The sequence below is a fragment of the Lissotriton helveticus genome, chromosome 12, assembly GCF_964261635.1.
Source record: "Lissotriton helveticus chromosome 12, aLisHel1.1, whole genome shotgun sequence".
NCBI classification, from domain to species: domain Eukaryota; kingdom Metazoa; phylum Chordata; class Amphibia; order Caudata; family Salamandridae; genus Lissotriton; species Lissotriton helveticus.
Genome location: NC_136073.1, coordinates 44537773 through 44552015, shown reverse-complemented (window position 1 = coordinate 44552015; position 14243 = coordinate 44537773). Strand labels below are relative to the sequence as shown.

The 14243-nt window shown below is 59.9% G+C and overlaps 1 protein-coding gene across 1 annotated transcript in view; it reads left to right on the top strand.

The window, feature by feature from the left end:
• The first annotated feature begins 2678 nt into the window (after positions 1 to 2678).
• The window catches only part of DLG4 (discs large MAGUK scaffold protein 4), a 740755-nt gene continuing 729190 nt past the window's right edge, over positions 2679 to 14243 (top strand). The window contains exon 1 of the mRNA XM_078671185.1: positions 2679 to 2946. Coding sequence (XP_078527311.1) covers positions 2917 to 2946 — 30 coding nt within the window. The 5' untranslated portion in view covers positions 2679 to 2916. The remainder of the gene's footprint in view (positions 2947 to 14243) is intronic.

Here is a 14243-nt window from a genome sequence, read left to right as displayed (position 1 = left end):
CTGCACATGCCCCAGGGGATGTGTTTAGCCTGCAGGGCACTGGTTCCAAGCCTAGACGTCCCAGGGGGTTCCTGCACATGCCCCAAGGGATGTGTTTAGCCTGCAGGACACTGGTTCCAAGCCTAGACGTCTCAGGGGGTTCCTGCACATGCCCCAGGGGATGTGTTTAGCCTGCAGGGCACTGGTTCCAAGCCTAGACGTCTCAGGGGGTTGCTGCACATGCCCCAGGGGATGAGTTTAGCCTGCAGGGCACTGGTTCCAAGCCTAGACGTCTCAGGGGGTTCCTGCACATGCCCCAGGGGATGTGTTTAGCCTGCAGGACACTGGTTCCAAGCCTAGACGTCTCAGGGGGTTCCTGCACATGCCCCAGGGAATGTGTTTAGCCGGCAAGACACTAGTTCCAATCCTAGACGTCTCAGTGGGTTCCTGTACATGCCCCAAGGGATGTGTTTAGCCTGCAGGACACTGGTTCCAATCCAAGACGTCTCAGGGGGTTCCTGCACATGCCCCAGGGGCTGTGTTTAGCCTGCAGGACACTGGTTCCAAGCCTAGACGTCTCAGAGGGTTCCTGCACATGCCCCAGGGGCTGTGTTTAGCCTGCAGGACACTGGTTCCAAGCCTAGACGTCTCAGAGGGTTCCTGCACCTGCTTCTGGGAGCTGTGTTTAGCCTGCAGGACACTGGTTCCAATCCAAGACGTCTCAGTGGGTTCCTGCACATGCCCTAGGGGGATGTGTTTAGCCTGCAGGACACTGGTTCCAATCCTAGACGTCCCAGGGGGGTCCTGTAAGTGCCCCAGGGGATGTGTTTAGCCTGCAGGACACTGGTTCCAATCTAAGACGTCTCAGGGGGCTCCTGCACCTGCTTCTGGGAGCTGTGTTTAGCGTGCAGGGCACTGGTTCCAATCCAAGACGTCTCAGTGGGTTCCTGCACATGCTCCAGGGGCTGTGTTTAGCCTGCAGGACACTAGTTCCAATCCAAGACGTCTCAGGGGGTTCCCGCACTTGCTTCTGGGAGCTGTGTTTAGCGTACAGGACACTGGTTCCAATCCTAGACGTCTCAGTGGGTTCCTGCACATGCCCCAGGGAGCTGTGTTTAGCCTACAGGACACTGATTCCAATCCAATACGTCTCAGGGGGTTCCTGTACATGCCCCAGGGGGATGTGTTTAGCCTGCAGGACACTGGTTCCAATCCAAGACGTCTCAGCGGGTTCCTGCACATGCCCCAGGGAGCTGTGTTTAGCCTACAGGACACTGGTTCCAAGCCTAGACGTCTCAGGGGGTTCCTGCACATGCCCCATGGGATGTGTTTAGCCTGCAGGGCACTGGTTCCAAGCCTAGACGTCCCAGGGGGTTCCTGCACATGCCCCAAGGGATGTGTTTAGCCTGCAGGACACTGGTTCCAAGCCTAGACGTCTCAGGGGGTTCCTGCACATGCCCCAAGGGGCTGTGTTTAGCCAGTAGGTCACGGGTTTTAATCCTAGTAAGTCCCGCGGGTGCAAGCACCTGCTGCGGGCGGTTGTGTGTGCTTGCACCACTAACACCTTAAGTCGCAGGCTTCAGTCCAGGAAAAACGACCCGCGATCAGTACACCTCCTGCAGGGAGCTGTGCAGCCCAAAACCGCCAGCTGCGGGGTCTGATCCAGGTAATGCAGCCGCTGGGATCAATGCGCCTGCTGCAGGGAGGCAACCTGTAGCTCACCTGTTGTGATCTTGGTCAGACTTCCAAACGGTGAATGCCCCTGCTACAGGATGCGTGTGCACCGTGCAGGTTTCAGTGCGCGCATGTGACCTGCAGGCCAGGGGTTCATTTCCGGCAGGCCTGGCTCTGCCCTTGGTGCTCCAGAGGTCGGTAAATCGAGGCGCTAGGAACCGTGACACCCGTCTCGGAGGCGCAGAGGCGCTTTGCATGTGCACTGGGCGCTTGGTACCACGGCCGGCTCCTCACAGCCCCGGTCTAGGGGGGCTCCGCTCCCCGGGGTGGGCAGCTGCGGGGGGTCGCGTCTGACCCCGGAGCTGATGGCTGCCGATTAGAGAGCTTTATCCCACGTTGGACCGAATCCAAGATCTTCCATCTTCAATCCTCCCAAAACACCCCCCACCCTCCATCGTGCCTCCTCTGCTCCCACTCTGCGGAGCGACCATTGAACGAGTTAATCCGCGCCTCGCCCCCTCTCTGCCTCAACCTTGACGCTCCTGTCTCCCCCCAATCACCCGCACCCTTTCCTCTCTGGCTGGGGCTCTCCGCCCCCCCCAGGAAGCGGCTGCCTCCCCGGGTAGACACCCTCGCCCCCCTGGCATCTCTTTTTATGTGGGTGTTCCCCCCTGCCCACCCCCTGGGCCGAATCTCCGATGCCAGGAAGCATCGCGTGGGCTCCGCGGCTCCCACCCCCTCTCTCCCTCTTTCCCTCCACCCCTCCCTCCTTGCTTCCTTCCCTCCTCCCCGCCTCCCTTCCTTACTCACTGTCAGACCCAGCAAGGGCTTCCTTCTGCATGCACCCTGCACTCACGCCGTGCCCGTGAGCCCCTCTCTCTCTCTCTCTCTCCTCCGGCCTTTCCTTCCTTCCTCCCCCCAGCCTTCTTCTTCTTCTTTCTTCCTCTCCCCCCTCCCCTTCTTCCTGCCCTCCCTCCCTCTCTCTCCGCGCTCCCCCTCCCTCCTTCCTTCCCCTGCACCTCTCACACAGTCTCTCTCCCTCGCCTCAGTCCAGCTCTCTCTCTCTCTCACACACACGTCCCCCTCCCCTTCACTCCCCCACCCCCTCCCGAGACCTGCAAAACCACTTGCTCCCGGGGAAGGTGAGCGCGCGGGGGGCACTGCCAGGCGCCGAGGAAGGCTTGCCCAGGCCGGGGGGCTCCTGCAGGGCTCTCGGATGTGCCACCTCGCCGCCAGCCAGCCTCCTCTCCCCGCCGACGGACAATGGACTGTCTCTGCATTGTGACCACCAAGGTAGGCTGGCTGCGTCCTGCGGGGGGGCTTGGTTTGGCATGTGTGGGGGAGGGTGGGGGCTTTCCTTGGACTTCTCACCCTCCCCTGCACCCCCTCCCTTCTTGATTGTGGATGCAGCGGGGTCTTTCGCTGCTTTCCTTTTGCGTGTGGCTGCATTTGTGGGGGGGTCGCCTTGCCATGTTGTGCCTTCTCTTGTGGTAGGTGTGTGTGGGGTTCTCGGGGGCGGAGCTCCTCTGGTTAACCCCCCCCCTCAGCTTTTCCATGGTAACCCATTCTACACTCGGCTGACCCGCTCCACAGCTTTAGAGCCCCCCAAAGAGCCTCGACACCACCAAAAAGGGATAGACCTGTCAGGTGCTTCTAAGGCCTCTGTCCGGTGTACTGAATTAAGCCTGCCCCAGCCAGCTCCCACTGCCCGGGCACTGCCCCTCTCTGCCCCCGCTTCCCATGCTCAGGGCCCTATACCTGCCCCAGCCAGCTCCCACTGCCCGGGCACTGCCCCTCTCTGCCCCCGCTTCCCATGCTCAGGGCCCTATACCTGCCCCAGCCAGCTCCCACTGCCCGGGCACTGCCCCTCTCTGCCCCCGCTTCCCATGCTCAGGGCCCTATACCTGCCCCAGCCAGCTCCCACTGCCCGGGCACTGCCCCTCTCTGCCCCCGCTTCCCATGCTCAGGGCCCTATACCTGCCCCAGCCAGCTCCCACTGCCCGGGCACTGCCCCTCTCTGCCCCCGCTTCCCATGCTCAGGGCCCTATACCTGCCCCAGCCAGCTCCCACTGCCCGGGCACTGCACCTCTCTGCCCCCGCTTCCCATGCTCAGGGCCCTATACCTGCCCCAGCCAGCTCCCACTGCCCGGGCACTGCACCTCTCTGCCCCGCTTCCCATGCTCAGGGCCCTATACCTGCCCCAGCCAGCTCCCACTGCCCGGGCACTGCCCCTCTCTGCCCCCGCTTCCCATGCTCAGGGCCCTATACCTGCCCCAGCCAGCTCCCACTGCCCGGGCACTGCACCTCTCTGCCCCGCTTCCCATGCTCAGGGCCCTATACCTGCCCCAGCCAGCTCCCACTGCCCGGGCACTGCCCCTCTCTGCCCCCGCTTCCCATGCTCAGGGCCCTATACCTGCCCCAGCCAGCTCCCACTGCCCGGGCACTGCACCTCTCTGCCCCCGCTTCCCATGCTCAGGGCCCTATACCTGCCCCAGCCAGCTCCCACTGCCCGGGCACTGCACCTCTCTGCCCCGCTTCCCATGCTCAGGGCCCTATACCTGCCCCAGCCAGCTCCCACTGCCCGGGCACTGCACCTCTCTGCCCCGCTTCCCATGCTCAGGGCCCTATACCTGCTCCAGCCAGCTCCCACTGCCCGGGCACTGCCCCTCTCTGCCCCCGCTTCCCATGCTCAGGGCCCTACACCTGCCCCAGCCAGCTCCCACTGCCCGGGCACTGCACCTCTCTGCCCCGCTTCCCATGCTCAGGGCCCTGTACCTGCCCCAGCCAGCTCCCACTGCCCGGGCACTGCACCTCTCTGCCCCGCTTCCCATGCTCAGGGCCCTACACCTGCCCCAGCCAGCTCCCACTGCCCGGGCACTGCACCTCTCTGCCCCGCTTCCCATGCTCAGGGCCCTGTACCTGCCCCAGCCAGCTCCCACTGCCCGGGCACTGCACCTCTCTTCCCCGCTTCCCATGCTCAGGGCCCTACACCTGCCCCAGCCAGCTCCCTCTGCCCGGGCACTGCACCTCTCTGCCCCGCTTCCCATGCTAGGGCCCTATATCTGCCCCAGCCAGCTCCCACTGCCCGGGCACTGCCCCTCTCTGCCCCCGCTTCCCATGCTCAGGGCCCTATACCTGCCCCAGCCAGCTCCCACTGCCCGGGCACTGCCCCCGCTTCCCATGCTCAGGGCCCTATACCTGCCCCAGCCAGCTCCCACTGCCCGGGCACTGCACCTCTCTGCCCCGCTTCCCATGCTCAGGGCCCTACACCTGCCCCAGCCAGCTCCCTCTGCCCGGGCACTGCACCTCTCTGCCCCGCTTCCCATGCTCAGGGCCCTATACCTGCCCCAGCCAGCTCCCACTGCCCGGGCACTGCCCCTCTCTGCCCCCGCTTCCCATGCTCAGGGCCCTATACCTGCCCCAGCCAGCTCCCACTGCCCGGGCACTGCCCCCGCTTCCCATGCTCAGGGCCCTGTACCTGCCCCAGCCAGCTCCCACTGCCCGGGCACTGCACCTCTCTGCCCCGCTTCCCATGCTCAGGGCCCTACACCTGCCCCAGCCAGCTCCCTCTGCCCGGTCACTGCACCTCTCTGCCCCGCTTCCCATGCTCAGGGCCCTATACCTGCCCCAGCCAGCTCCCACTGCCCGGGCACTGCACCTCTCTGCCCCGCTTCCCATGCTCAGGGCCCTATACCTGCCCCAGCCAGCTCCCACTGCCCGGGCACTGCACCTCTCTGCCCCCGCTTCCCATGCTCAGGGCCCTATACCTGCCCCAGCCAGCTCCCACTGCCCGGGCACTGCACCTCTCTGCCCCGCTTCCCATGCTCAGGGCCCTATACCTGCCCCAGCCAGCTCCCACTGCCCGGGCACTGCCCCTCTCTGCCCCCGCTTCCCATGCTCAGGGCCCTATACCTGCCCCAGCCAGCTCCCACTGCCCGGGCACTGCACCTCTCTGCCCCGCTTCCCATGCTCAGGGCCCTATACCTGCCCCAGCCAGCTCCCACTGCCCAGGCACTGCACCTCTCTGCCCCGCTTCCCATGCTCAGGGCCCTATACCTGCCCCAGCCAGCTCCCACTGCCCGGGCACTGCACCTCTCTGCCCCGCTTCCCATGCTCAGGGCCCTATACCTGCCCCAGCCAGCTCCCACTGCCCGGGCACTGCCCCTCTCTGCCCCCGCTTCCCATGCTCAGGGCCCTATACCTGCCCCAGCCAGCTCCCACTGCCCGGGCACTGCACCTCTCTGCCCCGCTTCCCATGCTCAGGGCCCTATACCTGCCCCAGCCAGCTCCCACTGCCCGGGCACTGCACCTCTCTGCCCCGCTTCCCATGCTCAGGGCCCTATACCTGCCCCAGCCAGCTCCCACTGCCCGGGCACTGCCCCTCTCTGCCCCCGCTTCCCATGCTCAGGGCCCTATACCTGCCCCAGCCAGCTCCCACTGCCCGGGCACTGCACCTCTCTGCCCCGCTTCCCATGCTCAGGGCCCTATACCTGCCCCAGCCAGCTCCCACTGCCCGGGCACTGCACCTCTCTGCCCCGCTTCCCATGCTCAGGGCCCTATACCTGCCCCAGCCAGCTCCCACTGCCCGGGCACTGCCCCTCTCTGCCCCCGCTTCCCATGCTCAGGGCCCTATACCTGCCCCAGCCAGCTCCCACTGCCCGGGCACTGCACCTCTCTGCCCCGCTTCCCATGCTCAGGGCCCTATACCTGCCCCAGCCAGCTCCCACTGCCCGGGCACTGCACCTCTCTGCCCCGCTTCCCATGCTCAGGGCCCTATACCTGCCCCAGCCAGCTCCCACTGCCCGGGCACTGCACCTCTCTGCCCCGCTTCCCATGCTCAGGGCCCTATACCTGCCCCAGCCAGCTCCCACTGCCCGGGCACTGCCCCTCTCTGCCCCCGCTTCCCATGCTCAGGGCCCTATACCTGCCTCAGCCAGCTCCCACTGCCCGGGCACTGCACCTCTCTGCCCCGCTTCCCATGCTCAGGGCCCTATACCTGCCCCAGCCAGCTCCCACTGCCCGGGCACTGCACCTCTCTGCCCTGCTTCCCATGCTCAGGGCCCTACACCTGCCCCAGCCAGCTCCCACTGCACCTCTCTGCCCTGCTTCCCATGCTCAGGGACCTACACCTGCCCCAGCCAGCTCCCACTGCACCTCTCTGCCCCCGCTTCCCATGTTCAGGGCCCTATACCTGCCCTGGCCAGCTTCCTCTGCCCGGAATGTGAACCTGCACTGCCCAGCTTACCACTGTACTGAGCCGGCAGTGCCTGTGTCTTACCACTGTACTAAGCCAGCCGTGCCTGTGTCCTACCGCTGTCCTGAGCCGGCTGTGCCTGCGTCTTACCTCTGTACTGAGCCGGCTGTGCCTGCGTCTTACAACTGTACTGAGCCGGCTGTGCCTGTGTCTTACCACTGTACTGAGATGGCTGTGCCTGCGTCTTACAACTGTACTGAGACGGCTGTGCCTGCGTCTTACCACTGTACTTAGTCAGCAATGCCTTCTCCTTACCACTGTACTGATCCAGCTGTGCCTGCGTCTTACCACTGTACTGAGCCGGCAGTGCCTGCTTCTTACCACTGTACTGGGCCGGCAGTGCCTGCTTCTTACCACTGCACTGAGCTGGCAGTGCCTGCTTCTTACCACTGCACTGAGCCGGCTGTGCATGCGTCTTACCACTGTACTGAGCCGGCAGTGCCTGCGTCTTACCACTGTACTTAGCCAGCCATGCCTGTGTCTTACCGCTGTACTGAGCCGGATGTGCCTGCATCTTACCACTGTACTGAGACGGCTGTGCCTGCGTCTTACAACTGTACTGAGCCGGCTGTGCCTGCGTCTTACAACTGTACTGAGCCGGCTGTGCCTGCGTCTTACCACTGTACTAAGTCAGCAATGCCTGCTCCTTACCACTGTACTGATCCAGCTGTGCCTGCGTCTTACCACTGTACTGAGCCGGCAGTGCCTGTTCTTACCACTGTACTGAGCCGGCAGTGCCTGCTTCTTACCACTGTACTGAGCTGGCAGTGCCTGCTTCTTACCACTGTACTGAGCCGGCTGTGCCTGCGTCTTACCACTGCACTGAGCCGGCAGTGCCTGCGTCTTACCACTGTACTAAGCCAGCCATGCCTGTGTCTTACCACTGTACTGAGCCGGCTGTGCCTGCGTCTTACCACTGTACTGAGCCGACTGTGCCTGCTTCTTACCACTGTACTGAGACGGCTGTGCCTGCGTCTTACAACTGTACTGAGCCGGCTGTGCCTGTGTCTTACCACTGTACTGAGATGGCTGTGCCTGCGTCTTACAACTGTACTGAGCCGGCTGTGCCTGCGTCTTACCACTGTACTTAGTCAGCAATGCCTGCTCCTTACCACTGTACTGATCCAGCTGTGCCTGCGTCTTACCACTGTACTGAGCCGGCAGTGCCTGCTTCTTACCACTGTACTGAGCTGGCAGTGCCTGCTTCTTACCACTGTACTGAGCCGGCTGTGCATGCGTCTTACCACTGTACTCAGCCGGCATTGCCTGCTTCTTACCACTGTACTGAGCCGGCCGTGCATGCGTCTTACCACTGTACTGAGCCGGCAGTGCCTGCTTCTTACCATTGTACTGAGCTGTTTGTGCCTGCGTCATACTACCGTATTGAGCCGGCAGTGCCTGCATCATACCACTGTATTGAGCTGGCAGTGCCGGCTTCTTACCCCTCTACTGAGCCAGCAATGCCTGCTTTTTACTGCTGTACTAAGCCGGCAGTGCCTGCTCCTTACCACTGTACTGAACAAGAAGTGCCTGCTCCTTACCACTGTACTGAACCAGAAGTGCCTGCTCCTTACCAGTGTACTAAGCCAGCAGTACCTGTCTCTTACCACTGTACTGAGCCAGCAGTGCCTGCTTCTTACCGCTGTCCTGAGCCAGCAGTGCCTGCTTCTTACCGCTGTCCTGAGCCAGCAGTGCCTGCTTCTTACTGCTGTCCTTAGCCAGCAGTGCCTGTTTCTTACCACTGTCCTGAGCCATCAGTGCCTGTCTCTCTCCTTGTATGTAGCTAGCAGTGCCTGTCTCTCTCCGTGGAATGTAGCTAGCAGTGCCTGTCTCTCTCCTTGGTATGTAGCCAGCAGTGCCTGTCTCTCTCCTTGGTATGTTGCCAGCAGTGCCTGTCTCTCTCCTTGGTATGTTGCCAGCAGTGCCTGTCTCTCTTCATGGAATGTAGCTAGCAGTGCCTGTATCTCTCCATGGTGTGTAGCCAGCAGTGCCTGTCTCTCTCCTTGTATGTAGCTAGCAGTTCCTGTCTCTCTCCTTGGTATGTAGCCAGCAGTGCTTTCCTCTCATCACTTTACTGACCCAGCAGTGTCAGTGTTTTCACTGGGCCTGGCACTGAACTGCTTGAGCTCCACCCTAGTGTTCTTGAACCTGCTCTGCCTCCTCTGTCCATGGTACTGAACCTGCTCTGCCTCCTCTGTTCATGGTACTGAACCTGCTCTGCCTCCTCTGTCCATGTTACTGAACCCGCTCTGCCTCCTCTCTCCATGGTACTGAAACCGCTCTCCCTCCTCTGTCCATGGTACTGAACCCTCTCTGCCTCCTCTGTCCATGGTACTGAACTCTGCCTCCTCTCTCCATGGTACTGAATCCCCTCCGCCCCCTCTGTCCATGGTACTGAACCTGCTCTGCCTCCTCTGTCCATGGTACTGAACCCTGCCTCCTCTGTCCATGGTACTGAACCCCCTCCACCTCCTCTGTCCATGGTACTGAACCCCCTCCGCCCCCTCTGTCCATGGTACTGAACCCGCTCTGCCTCCTCTGTCCATGGTACTGAACCCTGCCTCCTCTGTCCATGGTACTGAACCCCCTCCTCCTCCTCTGTCCATGGTACTGAACCCCCTCCGCCCCCTCTGTCCATGGTACTGAACCCGCTCTGCCTCCTCTGTCCATGGTACTGAACCCTGCCTCCTCTGTCCATGGTACTGAACCCGCTCTGCCGCCTCTGTCAATGGTACTGAACCCGCTCTGCCTCCTCTGTCCATGGTACTGAACCCGCTCTTCCTCCTCTGTCCATGGTACTGAACCCGCTCTGCCTCCTCTGTCCATGGTACTGAACCCGCTCTGCCTCCTCTGTCCATGGTACTGAACCCTGCCTCCTCTGTCCATGGTACTGAACCCCCTCCTCCTCCTCTGTCCATGGTACTGAACCCCCTCCGCCCACTCTGTCCATGGTACTGAACCCGCTCTGCCTCCTCTGTCCATGGTACTGAATCCTGCCTCCTCTGTCCATGGTACTGAACCCGCTCTGCCGCCTCTGTCAATGGTACTGAACCCGCTCTGCCTCCTCTGTCCATGGTACTGAACCCGCTCTGCCTCCTCTGTCCATGGTACTGAACCCCCTCCGCCTCCTCTGTCCATGGTACTGAACCCGCTCTGCCTCCTCTGTCCATGGTACTGAACCCTGCCTCCTCTGTCCATGGTACTGAACCCGCTCTGCCTCCTCTGTCCATGGTACTGAGCCCCCTCCGCCTCCTCTGTCCATGGTACTGAACCCGCTTTGCCCCCTCTGTCCATGGTACTGAACCCGCTCTACGGTTGTCTCCACGCTGACCCCTCTCTGCATGAGTCTCCTCTCTCCATGGAACTAAAGCTGCACTGCATGAGACATCTCCCTCAGTGGGACTGACCTACAATGTTTGGGACACCTCTGCCCCAGAGACCCTGCCACACCCCTTTCCATGCCCTCGGCCCCCTAGACCAGAAGGCATCTGTTCCTAGACCCTACAGAGGCTTGATACAAGCCCACCTAGCTCCCAGTCCTCAAGGGACTGGTCTCTGGTCTTGCTGAGACTTACCATAAGTCCACCTACCTCCTACATCTGAAGGAACATGCTCCGGATCCTGCTGGGACTTGTGATTAACCAAACTAGCTCCTAGACCAGAAAAAACCTGCTCCTAGACCCTACGGGGTCTTGGTATGAGCCCACCTAGTTACTAGTCACGAAGGGCCCGGTAGTGGACCTTCTGAGACCCGCCATAAGCCCATATAGCTCCTGTTCCCATTGGGCGCAGGGTCAAGGCTGATTTGCATATGGCTGGGTCTAAACTGGAATGGCATGGTGAGCAAAAAAACGATGGATTTAGGCCCAGATCTCTGTACTGGAGTGAATGTATGACATTGTTCTGCATTCTGTCCATCAATTGTTCTTTTTGCATTTGTCACACCGAGTGGGACGGGTATGCCCAGACGTGGGTCCCGTGCTCTCCATTCGACTAGAGTCAAGCTATTCTGGCTGATGAGGGCTGAAAGCCCGAAACCGTCCTAGTATGCTTGTTTCCAGTCCAACGAGGACCTGGCCTGGCAGTTTGGGTTGGACTGCTCCCCTTGGGCCCAGGGTCAAGACTGATTTGCATATGGCTGGGTCCAAACTGGAATGGCATGGTGAGCAAAAAAACGATGGATTTAGGCCCAGGTCTCTCTACTGGGGTGAATGTAAGACATTGTTCTGCTTTCTTTCCATCAATTGTTCTTTTTGCATATAGCTCCTAGAGCTGAAGGGGCCTCCCCCTGGTCCGGGTCACACACCCACCGAACTCTTTATGCATAATGGACCTGCCCGGGCCCGGTTGCCGTGATCCCATCTACACCAGGTCCTGAAGCAGCCTCCTCTGCTCCCAGTCCTGTTCCTTGTGTTTCTCAGACTCCCCTAAACATCTGGCTGTGAGAGTGTGGGCGCACGAGGGCCTGCTCTGAGCTACCCCACCGTCTCTGGTCTCCAGGGGCTTCCTCCTCTCTGCCCCTAGTCTGAAGGGGCTCTGAGGCGAGTGTTACCTGGTCTTCCATGGGCCTGAGCGGGTCTGCTCTCAGCTCCCCCTCTTTCCCTGAACCCCAGTGGTTTCCGGTCCAGAGATGGCCTGTTTCACCCCCTGGCTTGCCCCCTCTCAGTCCCTTATCTCTCCTCTAGTCCTGAGAGCCCCTGGTTTCTGCTCTGGAGGGGCTCTGAGGCGAGTGTTACCTGGTCTTCCATGGGCCTGAGAGGGTCTGCTCTCAGCTCCCCCTCTTTCCCTTAACCCCAGTGGCTTCTGGTCCAGAGATGGCCTGTTTCACCCCCTGGCTTGCCCCCTCTCAGTCCCTTATCTCTCCTCTAGTCCTGAGAGCCCCTGGTTTCTTGTTCCTTCCTTTTTCTCTTCCTCCCACCCCCATCTTGCCCAGTCAGGGCCTGCCTTCCTCCTCTGCTCCCCGAGAGCGCGCGCGCCCCTGGGCCATGCTGACAGGCGCGCCGCCGGGAGCCCTCGACCCGGAAGTAGTCCGTCGATGAGGCTGGTGAGCTCTTCCCCGCTGCAGCCGATTGGCCAGGTGCGGGTGGGGGCGGCGGAGCTGGGTCTGGGCCCAGGGATGTGTCACGTGCCCGCGGGGGGTGCGTGGAAGAGGAGGGAGGCATCTGTGCCCATCCGATCTCAGGCCGCGCGCGCCAGGTGTGCAGCCACAGGTGCCAGCGATGGCCCTGGCAGGGGGGGGGGGGGGCGAAGGTGTGCATGAGCCCTGTGCCCTGGGTGAATCAGGGACATTGGTACAACATTGAATTTCATATACATCCCAGTGCACGTTGGCATTTGTTTTGTTATATATATACACCGAGTGCACAACAAAGGTTATGGGCACTGTGCCCCCGGGTGCAATGCTGAAGAATCAGGGACATTGCTAGAACATTGAGTTTCATATACATCGCAGTGCACGTTGGCATTTGTTTTGTTATATATATACAGAGTGCACAACAAGAGTCTGGGGACTGTGCCCCGGGGTGCAATGCTGAAGGGCAGCCTTATCTGGAATGGTCGTTTTTTGAACAAAAGTTTGGGAACTGTTATTGTAACGTTCAAAAAAGACTGGAGACGTCGTTCCCAACAGACCCTGCCCACTTCAACCTCTGCATGTGAAGGGGGGGGGGGGGTGATCACCGGAAGCAGTGCTCGTGATGTGAATCCGCTGCCCGGGCATGGTTTTTACTTTCCTGGTGGTCAGTGAAAGCGGTGTCACGCTGGTCAGTGCATACAAAAGTGCCACCCACCAGCCAAACTAAAAATAAATCGCCCACAGCAGCCCAGGTTGACTGAAGGCAGCCCTAGAAGGGCCCTGGAGCTCCGAGACTTCCCTCGGGAGTGAAGGCAGGAGGATACAGGAAGCCCTGCCATGTTAGGCGCGCGGCCGGAAGTGGGCCGAGCGAGGAACATACAGGAAACGTGCAATGTGAAAGTGGGAGAGTGTGGAGGAGGCGGCAAGAGGCAGCAGTGGGCCGCTCGTGCCCGGTTCTATAGAGCAGCGATTACCTCGCCGCGGTGACTCAGACGAGCAGGGAAAGCTGGAAAGGTTGCAGCCGGGGAGCATTGTTTCCAGCAGATCGTGCTCGCGACTGCCAGGGAACCCTGCCTCCTCGCAGCCTCCTTCATTTATTTTAGGAGTTGTGTTGGGTTTGGTTAAAAGTCTTTTAACGCTTGGATATGGGGGGGCGTAAAAGTGAATACGAGGATCTTGACTGATTCTCTTGATGCAGCCAGCAAATGTCCACAAAAAAACAGAACCTCATTTAAACTTTTTATGTTACATTGTTGATTCTCATGTAAAGCGCTCTGATACCTCCGGGTCTAGCCAGCGCTATATAAAACTCTTAAAATAAAATAAATAAATAAAATAAAATAAAATAAATAAATAAAATTGTAAATAAATAAATAAATTGATACTTGTATAGCGCACTACTCACCCGCAAGGGTCTCAAGGTGCTTGTACGAATACCGCTGTGGAACCCATCCTGGCTTTCCCTTTTTAGGTGTCCACTCCTGGGCACCCCCAAGGTGGAGGCCAGGAATCCTTAGCGTTGTGGGGGCCGTTGTGGAGATTAAGCAAGCTATTGCCCAGAGTTGCAGAGTGGGACCCATGCTTAGAATAGGCACCAAGGTGAGAATTATCAGGTCAGTGGAATTTTTGAGCCCAAGACCCGCCGAGGCAGGGATTTGAACCCTGGTCCCGGTCTAGACCTCTGCATCAGGGTCTGCCACTCTAACCATTGAGCCACACTTCTCCCTGTCCAAAAAGAAAGTAACCAAAATTAGTGAATGGCGTCCTATAAACCCATGCTGGAGGCCAGCGCTTAATGCTTTCCAAGAAGTAAAGGTAGCTCAGTAAATACTGTCCAACAAGAAACTAAACCAGACACCTTGTGCTGTCCAACATGAAAATAACACCATTGAATGCTGTTCAACAAGAAAATAACTGAGTAGTTCGCTTAATGCTGTACCAACGGGTGATGGATTAAACCCAGATCAGGTGACTGGGGGGTGAGTGTTTGATTTGCTCAAACGCTCCGTCCATCATCCCCTTTGGTGTCGCTTTGTTCGCCTTAAGTGTGGCAGGGTATGCTCAGACGTGAGTCCCTTGCTAACTTTGCCACTGGATTCAAGATAGCCTGGCTGATGAGGATTATGAATCCGAAACCGGTCCTCGGAAGCTTGTTTCTGGTCCAGGGAAGACATGGCTTGGCAGTTCGGGCTGGACTGTTCCCATGAGGCACTGGGTCAGACTGATTTGCATATGGCCATGTCTGAACTGGGATGGCGGAGT